This window comes from Petromyzon marinus, chromosome 10 (assembly GCF_048934315.1).
Source record: "Petromyzon marinus isolate PM22_M1 ecotype Great Lakes invasive population chromosome 10, UKy_Petmar_22M1.pri1.0, whole genome shotgun sequence".
NCBI lineage: Eukaryota > Metazoa > Chordata > Hyperoartia > Petromyzontiformes > Petromyzontidae > Petromyzon > Petromyzon marinus.
In genome coordinates this window covers 11160687-11178325 of record NC_133676.1, presented here as the reverse complement: position 1 = coordinate 11178325, position 17639 = coordinate 11160687, and the positions used below count along the sequence as shown (strand labels likewise).

The window sequence follows — 17639 nt, the reverse complement described above, 5'->3', positions numbered from 1 at the left end:
GGCATTGTCGCCCCCCCCCCTCCCCTACACCCCTCCGAGAAATAAGTTGCCTCCTCCGTGTCGAAAATCGAAAATGCGATCGAGCAAAAATTCCCTTGGCATTTCTTGCCTCACTGCTTGCGCATAGTGTCATCCTGCTTCATCTTGGCTGGCTGCGAAGGGAACATCAGATACAAGCGTAGACTATTATACGCGGGCGCCATAGTTCGCATCTCCCTTTATACGATTGTCCAAGTGAAGTTGAGATACTATATCTCGATGGGCTCTCTTTGGGCGGCTCTCGCCTGCCTGGATAAAGGCGGTTGATTGACCGTATTCTTTTTTTTTTACTGCAAGCAAGCAGTGATTGCCGAGCTGTTCACGTCGTCCTTACGCTGAACACACTGAGCGAGCGCGGACTTAAAAGTTCTGTTGGTTGGTGTCACCAAACCTCTCCAGATGTCACGCACCTGGGAAAGGGGTTTGAATTGACCACCGCAGGCCAAGCAACAGCAATTGGGATTTCGGTAGCGTCTCAAGATAAGTTAGCCCAAGTGGTGTGGCATGGCTGGCATGGTTAGTAGTGCAAGGAGTGAAATGGAGCCCCCTGTCCAAAATCACATTAATGACCTGGGAGGGGGTGTGTGGGGGGGACTGGAACCCTCTGGGCCATGTGGCCTGGTGCACTTGCATTGCCTGCACACTCAAGAACAGAGACACACCTGGTGGAGATGGAGGGGGGCGCAAAAGGGGCAGTTCATCATCAGCACCTTCAGCATCAGCCATAGTCCTATCCACTGCTGGACGAAGGCCTCTCCACATCGTTGCCATCCCTCACAGTCCAGTGCCACCACCATCCATCTCGCTCCTGCAGATGAACTAATCTCACCGTTCAATTTCCACAGTGATCGTCTTCTTGGATGCGTTCACTCCTTTGGATGCCATTTCACCACCAATCTCGTCCATAAGCACACAAGGGGCAGTTGCTCCTACCAACATTTTTAGATGGCCGTTGTTATAAACCATTTATTTGAAAATTCTCATGAATATAATTATGAATAATTATGTCGTTCATAATAATCCCCGTACGTTTCATTTTAGATCAATGCAATCTAATATAACGAAAACAATAATTTATACGCTTTGAAAATGTGTTCCCCGAAATGAGTGACTTTGAAATTCGGGCAGAGCCTTGAAAGCTACGCCGGCGCCGCTGACAATGCCCCAAAATGAGCAAGAGGCCATGAATGACGGTGTCAGCTCGCAAGCATGCACTCCTCTCTGCAGCGGCCGCGAGCCATCAGCCAGAGCCGCGCGATCACAGGCGCAGGGTTCAGTGAGCGAGCGAGTGTTTATGAAGTGGAAGATGCTGGCAGGATCCCGCGTACGGTGCGCGTCGGAGGTTTTTTTTAAAAAAAAAAAACGAACGGCATCATTACGCACTGACGGAGCTCTCACCAGCGGCGTATTCCTGCGGGCAAAATGACTTTGCGCACCCGCTGCAGTGATAGCGACGTCGTGGTGGTGGTGGTGGTGGAGTGACTGACGAGAGAGAGAGAGCCGTGAAGACGCGGGCGACGGGGGGCGGGGGGAGGGACAGTCGGGAAGAGAAGCGGGGAGACTGCTGGACAGATATACGACTCCTTGCCGCAACCAAGCTCTGGGTCTTTTTTTTGCGGGAGTCAGCAAGTGTCTGTGCGGTTTTTTTTTAATGTGTGCCAATGAACGGAGGCGCATGCACATACGCGTGTTGCCTTTGCATCTGCGTATGGGGAATCGTGGTGTATCGGTTAGCGCGTTGTGATACGAACCCAGCAAACTGCGTTCAATTGCCAGCCATGGCTAACATCAGTGGCGAGTGATATGTGAGCAGGTACTGGGCATCCCCAAATGCGACGCAGCCTTGAATGAGTACCTGGTGTGGTGCGTGTAAGCATTAGCAATGGGGAGACAAAGACAGCCAGGAATTATGTCGACCAGACCATCCTTCAAGCGATGCGCCAGTTTTAATAGGCGCTCGCTAAAGTCACATGCCCCAACATTATGAGGTTTTCATGAGTGATCTCTGTCTTGTATTGTTGTATGTGCTTGTACACACAGGCAGGCTTAGTGGGAGTCGTGACAGTCTTTAGTGCACTGCTCTGCTGCCCCAGTAACACTGGTTTATTTTCTCTCTTTTACAGTACGCACACTACCGCCAGTAGTGACTGGAATACACACTTGGCCTGGTCCTCCTTTAGACTGACTAGTTTTATATTGAGTAACTAGTGTAGTTATTTAACAGCAGCACTCGGGAGACAAGTGTGTGTGAGTGTTGTGCATAATCGTGCACGTGTGTGCCGAATAGGCAGACACTTTGTCGAACAACCTTCCACCTTGAGCAGTGGATGTGAAGATTAATCGATGACACAGAGGTAGACTTGCAGAAGGCTAGCATTAACCAACTACAACATTAAGCGCTACGCAACTTGACTTAGTAAGAGAACCGCTGTGTTAGATCAACACTACTTAGAATTATGAATTCGGAAATTATTACTTGGCTCCCAAATGGTTCCATATATCACGCGAGACAAATGGCGTTTTGGCAAAGTCTGTGTTAATCAAAAATATGCTCTGTAGACGATGAGCCCGACTCCTCTGTGCGTAAAAACATACACCATCAATCATTTTAATATATATGTCGTGATGAACGGCTGCTCATTTGAATTAAGACATAGCGAAAAACATTTTATGCTCCGAAATCGCCTGCTCTATTTCGAATCGATGTTGCGAATTAATGGATTGACCATTCATTCTCCGCGTGCGCGTGTCATTAGCGACATCGATTTCTCGCTTTTGGTGTACTTGTTTTGATAATCACGCGCGCGCTTACAATATACATGTATTGGATTTGACACAGACCGATGACATCATAGCCACTGCCTTAGATTGTCAACGCCGTAATCTTCATACGGAAGCGTGTTTATGGCCTCCCATCTGCCAGCGTGTGCACAACATCACCGGGAGATGGCTTATTAATGCCACCGCTGTGCCGTGAAATAGCTGCGGAACGTATTTTCGGCATTCTGGCCTTTTTGTCACGCGTATCAGCCGTCTGAACTGTCCACGTCAGCCCTCTGAACCGAATGGCGTCGCTGCAGAAGGTAATTTTTCCGCCGTTGATGCGCACTGAAAATGCGCGCAACGGCGTATATGCGAGCGGGCGCATCAATATGCAGCGCACGTGCGCTAACACACACATGCCAACACAGCAGGCGCCATCGTCTCCATCTGGAATACAAATGTAAACTTTGTTTGTTTTTAAATAGCAACTATTTTCAGCGCTGCATGGGTTGGCTCTGTGTGTGCAGTATTGCCAGTTCAGAGTTAGCCCGGGCAAGTTCTGGAGAAAAAGATACCGATCCAACCCATGTTCCTCTTCCACTGCTGTGTCCTGTAGAATCAGGCAAAAATCTATTTTTATTTTAAAATAGAGATCTGGGAAGACTTGTAACAACAAATATCAGTATTAAATAAGTAATCATCACACAACCAAATTTTGCACAATAACATTCTCTTGGGAATTTTTTTGTCATAGAATCTTCAATACTCTGTGTTCCAGCAGCTAAAACTGCGTGCATGTAAAGTAAATTAATTAACAGTCAATGTAATTTAAATTAAATTAAATCGCAACCTTTGCTCGCAAATTTAAGAATAACTCACTAAACTGCTTGTATGTAAATTCGCACCTTCAATGGATTGACATACCTACATAATCAAATCTGGCTCTTAAATCCCCAAACACTATGGAGTGTGTGTGTGTGTAATTTGATCTTGGAACGTTTATTTCACTCAATAAATTGTGCAGCAAACCTCCATCACAGAGGTTCCTCCTCAATCCGCACATGTCTTTTTCCAGGTGGAATTTAATTACCATACCGTAGAACAAATTATTTATCCATGGGCTAGCGAGGGGCTCTGATGCAATGGAAACAACATTGTTATTACACTTGTTTACCCAGGAAAGTCTCACTAAGTCTCAAGGCTCTTTTCAAGAGGGTCCTGTCCAGTTTTTGCAGAAGGGGTGATGTTACCATGTGTAATCCCAATTGAGTAATGTTAGCAGGGGATTTTTCAGCATTGGGATATTTGGCAAGTACCAGTTACATTTGTTTTATTATTGTTTTAGCTATGGGAGGATACCGCAGGATCCGGCGGAAACCCATGCAGAATTGGGAGAGAACATAAAACTCTGCAGAGAATCGAACCCAGACCCTTCTTGCCATGAGGCACAAAAGTGTTACCACTGCACCACCCTTTGGATGGTGACATTGCCTAGCGGTAGCGCGCGGCTACCTCACGGTGGACTTGGAAGGTTCCCTGCCATTTTGTGTAAGAGTAGGCCGTTGTGTGCCGGCATCAAGGTCCAAATTTTCCCATTTATAAAATTCTCAGCAAACGTCCGCCCCCTACCGGCAGACCAATGCCCCCGGGTGACTCTTGCAAATTAGACTATTTCTGGGTTATCCCCTGGTCATACAAAATAAAGTTGAAACTTGAACCCGACTGTCCAAATACACACGCCGTACTGGGAACACGAGGATCCCCTATTTGTTTTCAGTGTCGTGAGTGCCCTCATGCAGAATCGCAAGCACCACGCACCGTGAAATTCTGCGCGATGGTGTATTTTTTTAAAATAATGTTGTAGACCAGTGCTTCGAGAAATTATTTTTTGCGTGATTATAAACCACGACAAAATATTCAAGGTTTTTCTGTGCTCTTTAAATATTTCCGCACTTATTTTTTCTGAAATTCTACAATGGAAACAATTAATCAATAACCCCCCCCCCCCCCCACAATTTAACCATTTTACAAAATAAAAACACGATGATATTACATACAGTATATCATAGCTCACAATTTGAATAAATATGCATTACACACCAAGCCTATGTGACCAAATCACCCAGAAAGCTTCCAATCTCATCACATCTCGGAAGCTCATTAGGCTTGAGTCTGGATTGTGCTTGGATGGGTGACCACCATGCACCGCAGATTGCTAAAGGCTACGGGGCTATGTGATAGGCAGCAGTGGGCAGTACATCAACATCTAATGTTGCACTGTACTTCTGTGCTTCCACATTTATGCTTTCAGCCTTTACCAAGCCACACCGACTGGCACGGTGAAGTATAGTCCAATATCTCCCAGGATCCCTCAGGGCATGACATGCCCTCATTCAATAGTCGATTTACAAAGGGCTGTACATGTACAGTACGCAGCATATCACTATTATAGACAACGCTATGGTAGGTAAATGAGTCCGGCTCATAAACAAGATTCAGACAGCTACGAGTATTCTGATTAACGGCTCTGGATGTCTGTGGCAGAAACAGTGAAGGCAAGTGTTCCTTACTATGGTAAAAAGGTGTGTGCGTGTGTATGCGTGTATGCATGCGTGTTCGCTTGTGTGTGCCTTTGCTCGGGGTTAACGCTGCTGACGTGCAAGCAATTTGTAGGAACTGAGCTGGGTGACCTCCTCTTAACCTCTCCGAGTGTGGAGCACCACTTTTATGGTCAAGCACGTGCATATATTTGGTCATAATGCATTCATAGCAGGATATTAAAACCATTGCATAGCCTCGCTTGCGTTGCGCGAGCTCGTATAATCGCCAATAAAACCCGATGCACGCATTCTATGACAGCGCCGCACAAGGCCGGTGCGTAAAGGAAGGAGCTTCTGCACATCTACCCCGGACATGCATGCCCAATGGTAGAACCATTTGACTCTACTACGTGCCGTGTTATAGATGAACACCGAACATCGTCGGTGCACGTGTGTACATGCACAGCCCACATGTATTATACACAACACCACTGCGGAAGGCTGAGCACTGGAGTGACAGAATGCGGTTCATTATCACAAACAACAAAAAAATGTCACGGGAAGGACTTTCCTCCCGGCGACTTTTCAATGGCTAGCACAATCATCAACCACTTCTCGTATGGCACAAGCGCCAGGTGACAGCTGCCTCTCGCCGCTTCTGTTCCCACCATCGCCATAGAGTGATTGCAATGGGCCCTCGTGCAGGGAATGAAATGGGACACCCTGTCCAATCCCCTCTTCACCCCTCCCACCACCCCACAGTTTGTAACCCAGATCCTTGGCCGCTCCTGCCCATGGGCCCGAGGATAGATCCACAGCCTGCCAGGGTAGCAGCGACTGCGGGCACTGTGGGTGTCCATACACCCCTAACGTGTTTAGATATGGCTCCTAGATGTGCACACAATTTTGGATGCAATCATGTTATGGTAATTTTAAGTGCGTGTTGTTCTCCCTTCAACAAGGTGACATAAATGCTGTCTATGCTGATGAAGGAATCTTTAAATGCACAGAAGAGCACAAACAGTAGGCTTAGTGCCGAGTGAGTAGCCAGTCGTTGCCGTGGATGTAATATAGTTTCACGTTTATTTTGTGCATTTGCACGTGTTGCCTGGGTCACCAAAATGCCGAAAGCAAAACAAATACAAACGAAGTAAATAGACATGAGAACAAAAACAAAACAATAAAACGCATCACAAGAGCAATCAAAAATATTGCAAACATAAATCAAAGTTAAACATTACATTTACTACAGCGCATACTGGCTCGATTGATCACATTGCCTCCAGATTTATCACGGCACAAATGAAAAAAAAACCAAGCTACAGAATAATGAAACATAACACAGGTAAACGTGGACCATATTACTGATATAGTATAAACGAGGATATTTCTATATTTGAAGTTTTCGTGACTGCAAGGATCCATACTCTTTGGTTCTATTCGGTAAAGTCACGTAGGTAAAAAATAAATAAAATAAATTTCGTTTTATTATTATTTAATTTTATTAAATTTTTACCTACGTGACTTTACCTAAAGAAACGAGGATATGTACGCTACCCTTTGACAGATATGATTTTAGTGCAGTCCAGCTCCGCTTATTTGTTGGGATTTGGTGGATCCAAAAGGCTGTGGGCCGCAGCTCCAGAAGCTCCGACGTCAGGGGTCGGGGCCACCCGCCGCTCGCACCCCCGTGCGGTGGCTCCTGAAGCAACCGCTTCGTGACAGTTCTTTATTAGAGGACCCACCCGTCTTGTATTCACCACCACCACCACCACAGTGCATTGCGGCCCTTGAAATATCGAGGGGTTGTCTTTTTTTTTGGTTTTGCCGAATTAGAACAACAACAAAAATGCCTCTTCTTGTTAGTTTTAGGGTTTGGCGACCCCTGCTCGATACGACATAAAATCCAGCACTGGCCACTCCACTGGTTCCCCACCGTTGACCTCTCTCCCCTCCCGTGTGCCCGCGTGCGTGTGACCTTGTTGTCTGTGGGGAGCGGTGGTGCAGCGGTTAGCGCGTTGCGGTACGAACTTGGCGACCCGGGTTCGATTCCCGCTCACGGGCCAACACCGGCGACGATTATCTGAAGCGGTCCAAGGACCTCCCCTAGGATCGACTCAAACGAGTACCTGTTGCGGTGTGTAAACACCGCCACTGGGGAGCTCAAAGGCGACCGGGCGTGGTGCTGGCCACCCACCCCCCTCGTCCGTGTGCCGTTCCGATCTTCACAGGTGCCCACCAACAGTCTGCTAAGGCCACACTGGGGGGATCTTTGTCTTTGTGCGCGTGTGTGCGGCTGCAGACAGTAACTTCGTGCTGGGCAACGCGCAGGTGCCGCAGGGGTTCCCCATCGTCTACTGCTCGGACGGCTTCTGCGAGCTCACGGGGTTTGGCCGCACGGAGGTGATGCAGCGCAGCTGCTCGTGCTGCTTCCTGCACGGCGTCGAGACGGCGGCGCCGCTCGCGCGCCACGTGGAGCGCGCCCTGGACGCGCAGCTCGAGTTCAAGACCGAGATCGTCTTCTACAAGAAGGACGGTGGGTGACGGCGCCCTGGGGACACTGGCTGGGTCGGCGGGGGGGGGGCGGGGGGGTGACGATGCATTCGGATCAGTGCCGGTTGAAGCTCGTGCGGGGCCTGTAGCATATCTTGTAAAGGGGTCTCTAAATTAAAAAGAAACACGTTAATATTGAAACACATCCATGTTTTACTTGTATCGTAAAGTGATTATATTTTTTCGTTTGCTATACCGCCAGATAATACGAACAATCGCTAACCTTAAACACCCAGTCGTTCATAAAAGTTGAAGGCAGTATAGGACTATAGTAATAGAGCAAGTGCAGAATCACTGAACTGGAATTGATAGATTGAAAGCATTGAGTGGGGGGCCCGTAGCATATGCTACTCTTGCAACTAGGATAATCCGGCAGTGATTACCATTGAGTGTTGGTGGAAGTGTAAACTATGTTACACTCCTACACTCTCAATATTGCTGTGTACTATGCAGGCGTGGTGGCTACTCGCTGGAGTCACACGGCTGAAGGATTCACACGAACCCACTAACATATACTTAGTCATATTCTTTGTTCTTTCGGTAAAGTCACGTAGAAGGGAAACAATAAAATAATAAAAATATAAAACAATAAAATTATCACGACGTTTCGACTGCAACACAAGCAATCATCATCAGGTGTGAACCACAGCAAGAAAATTTGAAAAAAAAAGTGGCGGTTATTTTTAACGTTAGCACCACGGAGAGCGATTTGACAGTTTGTTCAGATGGACGAGTCCATCTATGTTCGGAAAAGAGGAGGGGGGAGACGAAAATAATGGATGCGGTCTGAAAGCCACCGTAAGCCTGAACAATCAATTAAGACCCGAAATGGTTGATCAAATCCTTCCAATGATTGCAAAGCCAGAATCCATCTTCTCGGTTGAAATTGTCTCTGTGTTTGTATATGTGGATAGCCTCATGAACGAATCTCTCATGGTAGCCAGATGGCTTGCAAAGAACCTCTGTCTTGGAGAAGTCAATGTCATGTGAGCTTACTGAATAATAGTGATCTGCCACGGCCGAGGTGTTGGTCCTACCGTGTTTTAGGTCTGCTTTGTGTTCACGAATGCGGTCCGAGACATGTCGTTTCGTTTCTCCAATGTAAGTACTACCACAGAGGCAACTTAGTTTGTAGACGCCAGGGTACTGTATGTCCGGAATCACATCTTTTACAGACGGAACCAGTGGCTTTCAGACCGCATCCATTATTTTCGTCTCCCCCCTCCTCTTTTCCGAACATAGATGGACTTGTCCATCTGAACAAACTGTCAAATCGCTCTCCGTGGTGCTAACGTTAAAAATAACTGCCACTATTTTTTTCAAATTTTCTTGCTGTGGTTTTCACACCTGATGATCCCTTCTACGTGACTTTACCGAAAGAACCAAGAATATGAATCCCTGCAGTCACAAAAGCTTTAAATCAAAATATACTTAGTCATCATCAGCCATGATCTCTCCACTTTGGTGTTACGTTATAATGCAATGACTGGATGATCATCTCGACGGGCGGCCGTTTTTCTTACGTTCTTTCTCTTCTTGAAAAATTATGCCTTGGATTTCTTAGGCACTGACAATGAGGCAGATTTGCCCGAATGGCATAACACTGTTTCGTCAGGATGAGATTCGAGGCCCAAAAGTCACCAAAATGGGAAAATTTGCCAGGGTGATTCACCAGAGGTGCTGCTAAGGTTTAGGCTAAGTGGTACGGTCGATCATAGGGGCTCATTGGATAGCTTAAGGCGAGAGGCTATAGTTAGGGGTTAAAGATAGAGAGCTTATTATGATGGGCTGATTAGCTACCCTATTTGGGGGCTATGGGCAGGGAGAGTGTTCGGTTGGTTAGTGTGTGTTCCATCTCATACGCCGCACTCCTTACCCAATACATCACCAACAATGTCCTTGTCACATTTCGTTCGCCTTCCATCGGTGGCGCCCACGGCAACGGGAGGCCGCGTGCTATGTTGTGGTGTCGGACCCCGGTCAGTTAGCGGACCCCTCTGCATTCTCACTGCCGAGGGGGCAGCTGGCACGTTGGGCAGCAGCTCGAATCCTGCTCCCGGTGCCCATCGACTTCATGGGTTTCACTGCCACAGCGCCCCATCGGCTGTACAGTGGGAATTTTAAAACACGTGGTGGATGTAATTTGTATGAGTAGGTCCACTGTGTGGCAGTGTCGCGGCCAAGCGCCGTAAATTCTCCCGTGCCGAAAATAAGAATTGAAAGAGGCTTTGTGAGTCGGGTTTGTGAGTCACTGTTGATGGACGCTCGATCACATTGCCCCGGCTGGCTGGTGTGGGCGCACCCAAATGACACTTGTGAAAGGCGCATTAGGATTGAGTGTTGGTGGAAGTAATAAGTATGTTGGAGCGTACACTGGAAATATTGCAGTGTTCTGTGCAGGCATGGTCGCCACTCGCTGGAGTCAACATGGTCGAAGGGCTAACACGAACCCACTGCATATACTTTGTTATCATCGGCCATGATCGCCCCACTTTGGTATTAAATATTTTTAAAAAATACGACACTTTTTGTACATACTCTTTGTTTTTTTTGGTAAAGTCACGTAGGTAAAATAAAAATAAAATAAATGAAAACAACTAAGTTAAATCACGACGTTTCGGAGGCAACACAAGCTTCCGTCTTCAGGTGGAACAGTCACAGAAAAATAGCTGTATCAAGTGGAGAGCTCTGAGACAACCGGGATTATATACAGGTTAAGGGGGGGGGGGAGGAGCCAGAAAGGGACGTGGGTGGGGGTGGAGGGCTGCGTTAAGCCGACTTTTGTTATGCTGCAGGGGGTTCGGGGGAAGAGATGCACGGGTACCTACAACTCACTGAGAGCAATGGAAATGGCTGTACAATTATAATTGTTATATAATTGTTATGCACCAAGTCAAACTTTAGCTGCCTTATAATTGTACAGCCATTTCCATTGCTCTCAGTGAGTTGTAGGTACCCGTGCATCTCTTCCCCCGAACCCTCTGCAGCATAACAAAAGGCGGCTTAACTCAGCCCCCCCCCCACCCACGTCCATCTCTGGCTCCTCCCCCCCCCTCGGTTGTCTCAGAGCTCTCCACTTGATACAGCTATTTTGCTGTGACTGTTCCACCTGAAGACGGAAGCTTGTGTTGCCTCCGAAACGTCGTGATATAATTTAGTTGTTTTCATTTATTTTTATTTTATTTTACCTACGTGACTTTACCGAAAAAACCAAAGAGTATGAATCCTTGCAGTCACGAAAGCTTCAAATCTAGAAATTTTTGTACATTTTACCAGGTAAGACCTACTGAGCGAGACATCTCTTTTTCAGAAGCGACCGGGTCAAAATTATATCTCAACGAAGCAGCTTATCACTTGAAAATGTATAGCAGCCAAATTTCAGTTTCAGTTTTCAGTTTATTTATTTTGGTATAGCCCTTTGAGCCATTCGGCTCTTGAATCGGGTGCAACCACAACAAACAAAAAACATGAACAAGAAACCATCTTAAAGTGACTATGTGACTGTGCAAACAGAAAATCCATAAAAAAACAGCAAAATATTCCTGAAAAAAAGCACCGTATACCAACACTGTTTGCAAAAAATCCCAGTGGGATGCAAGTCAAACAACAACAACAACCACAAGAAAACTTAGATTAAGGCCATCAGTTTAGCTCCGTACTACAACAAAACAAACATGTCCAAACCAAAAAAACCTTTTCCAAATCACCAAAAAATAAAGCCATAATTGCAACGTAAAAGTGATCACAAGGACTGTGACCGATTTTTTACAATAAACTACATAAATAACATGTAACACCAAAGCCTAGAGCCATAGCTGGCTGAATGAGTTACTCCACAACAACAAAAGCATCAGTCGGAGTATCAAATTTTTCAATGCACATTTAAGATCAGCACGCTAAATCAAAATACAGATAATACTTCGCAGCGTCATCCGGAGCGAAACATTTTATTTTACGCCAAGGAATAGCAGTGGCAGCTAGGGGTGTACAACTCCTCTAGAGCGTGTTTCTAGAAGCCAAGGGAAAAACCGGAGGACCCGTAAAAAAATCCAACGCGACCCACGAGGAGAACGTGCGAACTCCAAATATACAGCAGCAGCAGGCGTCAGGGTTGGGATCGAACCCACGACCTCCTGTACACCAGGCGAGGTCGTTAACATTCCGCCATCGTGGCACTCAATATTTGTGTAGTGGAGTAACGCGCGGGTGTTTGCAAACGGTGTGCACGCATGTGCCAGCTACGGACAGTGAGGTCGCATCAGGGCGAACAGGTGCCGCGAGAGAAAGCAACAGAAAGGAGACGGCCAATGAAGACGCATAACGGTGATTGGCTGGCTGCAAATGCAGGCGGCCAATTAAGATGCAAGGCAGTGATTGGCTGGCTGCAAATGCAGGCGGCCAATTAAGATGCATAGTGGTAATTGGCTGGCTGCAAATGCAGGCGGCCAATTAAGATGCATAGCGGTAATTGGCCGGCTGCAAATGCAGGCGGCCAATTAAGATACAAGGCAGTAATTGGCTGGCTGCAAATGCAGGCGGGGAACAGGCGCCGGGTTGACGGGAGATTGAGGCGATAGCGGCGGAAGCCGCGGGGCGTTGAGGCGACGGGGAGGTCCCCAGCTGAATTGGAGAGGCGTTAATGAGGAGGAGGATACATACGGGAGCGTGTGAGGAGAGGGTTGAGCTGGTCGGAGTGAAGACAAGAGGAAAGACGAGAGAAGTCCAAGGCCCCGCTCGCCACACCCCGTCCTGTCCAGCGGTGATGATGGCTGAACCCCCACTGGAGGCAAAGGCGAGGTTGGAGAGGCGAGGGTAGAAAGGCGAGCAGTAGAGAAGCTAGCGGAATCTTAAGTGTGAGTGTGCAAAGACTAGCAGTGGAGAAGCTAGTGGAATCCTAAGTGTGAGTGTGACAGGCTAGCAGTGGAGAAGCTAGTGGAATCCTAAGTGTGAGTGTGTGAAGACTAGCAGTGGAGAAGCTAGTGGAATCCTAAGTGTGAGTGTGTGAAGACTAGCAGTGGAGAAGCTAGTGGAATCCTAAGTGTGAGTGTGTGAAGACTAGCAGTGGAGAAGCTAGTGGAATCCTAAGTTGTGAGTGTGTGAAGACTAGCAGTGGAGAAGCTATCGGAATTCTAAGTGTGAGTGTGCGAAGACTAGCAGTGGAGAAGCTAGTGGAATCCTAAGTGTGAGTGTGTGAAGACTAGCAGTGGAGAAGCTAGTGGAATCCTAAGTTGTGAATGTGTGAAGACTAGCAGTAGAGAAGCTAGTGGAATCCTAAGTGTGAGTGTGTAAAGACTAGCAGTGGAGAAGCTAGTGGAATCCTAAGTTGTGAGTGTGACAGGCTAGCAGTGGAGAAGCTAGCGGAATCCTAAGTGTGAGTGTGTGAAGACTAGCAGTGGAGAAGCTAGCGGAATCCTAAGTTGTGAATGTGTGAAGACTAGCAGTGGAGAAGCTAGTGGAATCCTAAGTGTGAGTGTGTGAAGACTAGCAGTGGAGAAGCTAGCGGAATCCTAAGTGTGAGTGTGCGAAGACTAGCAATGGAGAAGCTAGCGGAATCCTAAGTTGTGAGTGTGTGAAGACTAGCAGTGGAGAAGCTAGTGGAATCCTAAGTTGTGAATGTGTGAAGACTAGCAATGGAGAAGCTAGTGGAATCCTAAGTTGTGAGTGTGTGAAGACTAGCAGTGGAGAAGCTAGTGGAATCCTAAGTTGTGAATGTGTGAAGACTAGCAGTGGAGAAGCTAGTGGAATCCTAAGTTGTGAATGTGTGAAGACTAGCAATGGAGAAGCTAGTGGAATCCTAAGTGTGAGTGTGTGAAGACTAGCAGTGGAGAAGCTAGTGGAATCCTAAGTTGTGAATGTGTGAAGACTAGCAGTGGAGAAGCTAGTGGAATCCTAAGTGTGAGTGTGTAAAGACTAGCAGTGTAGAAGCTAGTGGAATCCTAAGTTGTGAGTGTGACAGGCTAGCAGTGGAGAAGCTAGCGGAATCCTAAGTGTGAGTGTGTGAAGACTAGCAGTGGAGAAGCTAGCGGAATCCTAAGTTGTGAATGTGTGAAGACTAGCAGTGGAGAAGCTAGCAGCGTATATAGCGGGAGGCTAGCAGTGGAGAATCTAGCAAGGGATATAGCGAGAGGTGGACATCCTCTTGGGGCGTGTGATCAATGGCCTCGGCCACTGACCGCCGTGCCTCCTGGCGACGTGTCCTGCTCCAAAAATAGTTGACAAGTCTGAAGAACTAGGGGAGGTGAATGTTTACTTTGGGAAATAACAATGAGAGACAAAAAGTGGAACATATGGATCAAAGAGCAAACGTAATATAGAAACATTGTAATGGCTGTGAAGAATACAACGTATATGTGTGGAACGTAATCGCTATTTAAGCACACGGTTGAATTCAATGGATGCATCGGAACCATAGAGAATTGATTTAAATCGATGATTTGAGTAATTCATGTCTCGTTTCTTATTCCAATCATTCCTTGGCATTTGAAAGCAATATGGATTTTAAAGATTCTGTTGACCTCCATTTCCAATCGCCAGGTAGCTTAGCTGTTAAACGAGTGTCTCGCAATCGGAAGGCGAGTTTACATTTTGGTTGGTGATTGACTCGGCCCCATCACTCCTTTGGGGGTCAATACAATGAGTGCCACCTTTGTGGTTGCCCTGTGGAGTAAATCATCCCTGCCATAGGAATGCAGAATTTCCACCACTGGTTCAGTGCCCATTGCCTCGGTGCCCATTTGTGTCGGAAATTACTTCGACGTTTATATAAGGAAAGTCCGCAGTGCGTCATGACACAGTGATATTGTTAAAAGTTCTCGATGATTTACTGGGACAATAGAGGCATAAAGATTCACCTTTTTAGCACTCAAACTCTCGTTAACCGCAATAGCTGCTGGAGTGAGTCATCTCCATCAATTATCTGAGCGTTTAAACAATAACCCAGCACCCCAACAGCTGCTGCGTTAGAGCCGCAATAATGTGTCGAGGCCGAATTGAACAAAAAAAAACCAAGTAGTTAAAGCTGTAAATTAACTTTCAGCTTGTTTTTTTTACGTTTTGAGTGTTCATTTGTCCTTCCCCAAAAACGTTAACTATTTGTGCACAGATACTGTGGTGCTGCAGTGATTGCATTGCTGCGAGGCCAAGCAACCAAAGTTATTCCCCACCGTCTGAATTAGCATCATCCGCAATTGTCTATCCACTGCTGGTTAAATGCCATCGCCATTCCTCGTGATTCTGTTAAAGTACAATCCGTCTCGTTGCTGGTCACGAGCCGAACCCATCGCTCCGTCCTCGCTCTCTACATTCGCTCCATGACAAGTCTCGTCCTTCAGCCATCATCCCAACCCAACGTATAAACAGATGAATTTGTTCACTTGATTCACGTTCTTTCACATTTGCACACTCTTTGGCCTTTGCTCGCACTTTAAATCCGCGTTCGTGTTTATGATTATTATATTACGGTGGGTAATATGCACTCCATATGTAGTAATAATAATAACAATGAAAACTTTCTCACAAATCTTCATGTGCATTCCACCGCGAACGGACTGTACTTGCAACTTTCATTTGCTTGCTTTAGTGGGGAACGTGTAAAATATCGTGACGCATGTTTACATCGTGATAATAACGTTTAAAAATTATAAAACAAATATCGCAACGAATCGCAAGCTGCCGTGGTGGGAACGATGCACACTTTAAGAGTGTAAAGTGGTGCTCGCAAGCAGTACCTCTCCAGCTGGTGACATCTGACCCCAGGGGTTCAGCCAGTGGCGTCGCTCTCGAGCGTGCAGGTGGCGCAATGGCACAGGGCCACATGGCCCAAAGTGCCGGGCTACGAAGATAAGGGGGCGGAAGGTGGACAGCAGAAGACACCCATTTATTTGCTTGCACCAGGACCCATGCCGCGAACCGGCGCCCACATCCAAACTATGCCTCCGGCTATGGCCGCTCCATGCCCGGGCAGCTATGAAATAACATTACGTTTCGCTGTAATTCCCATTAACCAGAACCCACCACGCCCCCACCCCCGATATATTGAGACGATTTATTCATTTCCTTAGCTCTGGCGTGGCCTGGAGATAATGAGGTCAGGGAACAAACCAATCGCGCGAACGAGTCTCCGAGGCTGCGGGCCGCAGCGCGCCGCGAACAGGAAACTAAAAATAAGCCTCGTTGCTTATTTTCGCATCCCGTCACGCAACATTACCGGCACACAATCACGCACGCGGGGGCCGCCAGCCTCGCCGCCTCACCCGGACCCTGCACGCGCCATCTGCTGAAGGGCTAATCTGCTGCTATTTTCTGCGTCTGGGAAGTTGAGCAATTGGAAAAACAAATATGTGCGCCCATCCACCCCATCTGTGTAATTCGCCTGCTCCTCCTTCTCCTGTGAATTGGCCTGGGTGCAGAGTCGAACACTGGATCAGCGAGACGCTCCGCCGGTCTGTTAGATGTGAGCGATTTGCACCATGCTGGTAGCAAAAAACCCGAGGCGGGAAGACTCCTTTGTGGTGAATCATATGAAACGTCACGCATTTTCAATGAGAAAAATAAAAGGCCATTTGTGCATTCGGATATATTCCGTGGCGATGAAAACTCACCGAGGCATAAAAGAGGAGACGATTCGTAATTAAGGAGCACGAGCTTGTTCTCTCGAGCACTTGGCACCTGGCCGAATGCGGGATCACGTAGCTCGACGGGCTCATAACTCCATGCCACAGAGCACCATTAACATATGAGACAATTTTATGGGCCCAGTAGCGGTGGTGGTGGTGGGATCTGCCAACCGTGGGCTGAGAAAGCCGCAGTGATCCCAAGCGCAGCGCTCGCTGTGAGCACTGAAAATGAACCGCAGTCCTCGTGGATCGGCACGCTGCGGGTTTCCGCGCTCACCCTTCGGCGGGGACGAGCGATGCAGCTCTGAAACACGTGGCCAATTGTACCACTTATCACCCAATGCGTAAAAGGCTAATTAATGCGAAGCTCCGTCCAACCAGTACATTAATGGCTACTTATTTAGACGTTTGGATAAATAGTGCAACTTACACGGTCGTAAGTGAGCGTGAGTGTGTGGTAGTCGCTAACAGTCTGCGAGAGGCTATACGTGGGATCTTAGTCTTTGCGGGTGTGTTATGGAAAGGCAACCTCTTCGAGGTCATAGGGATTCGTGTACTGCGCTATGAATCTGGCCTCCTGACTTTAATTTCTGGCCATGGACCGCATAGGTGGCAAATATCCAAACTGGTGCTCGGCTTCCCCGTAGGTCGACGTGTTGAAACATCAGCGCACGAGACACAAAGGTGATGCTGGCAACACCGCCACCTCCTCCTCAAGTCACACGCTGGTGCTGACCAACAGCACTTGGCCCACCAGTCTGTTACAGGCTCGAGAGCAGCGGTTGGCAACCAAAATCACCAGAAAAGCACTTTTTTGTTTGTTCGAGTTCAGAAAAAACAAAAGACTCGATAGTTTCAAGAGCCGCAATGCACTGTGGTTACAAGGTCCTCCTTAATAAATGACGTTACGAAGCAGTCCTTAAAGAGCCGCGTGCAGTCGCGAAGTCGCAGGTCGTCGACCCCTGCAAGAGACATCTTTGTATATTTGTAATCTGGAGTAGCGGTTCAATGGTTAGTGCACAATGCTTCATATCACATTGACCGGGATTTGATTCCTGCCCATGGATAACATAAATGGATAGTGGTTTTCGAACCCTGAAGTTGTACTGACCTTTCCTTAGGTCATTTC

General features: G+C 47.3%; 1 protein-coding gene across 4 annotated transcripts in view; it reads left to right on the top strand.

Annotated features, from left to right (window-relative positions):
- Positions 1 to 17639, top strand: part of LOC116940917 (voltage-gated delayed rectifier potassium channel KCNH8-like) — a 122594-nt gene that overhangs the window by 19410 nt on the left and 85545 nt on the right. For 3 of the 4 annotated variants that reach the window (XM_032951292.2, XM_032951293.2, XM_032951296.2), the window contains exon 2: positions 7645 to 7878. In XM_032951292.2, the coding sequence (XP_032807183.2) occupies positions 7645 to 7878 (234 nt within the window). The remainder of the gene's footprint in view (positions 1 to 7644; positions 7879 to 17639) is intronic. The other variant, XM_032951297.2, reaches the window with a different exon arrangement.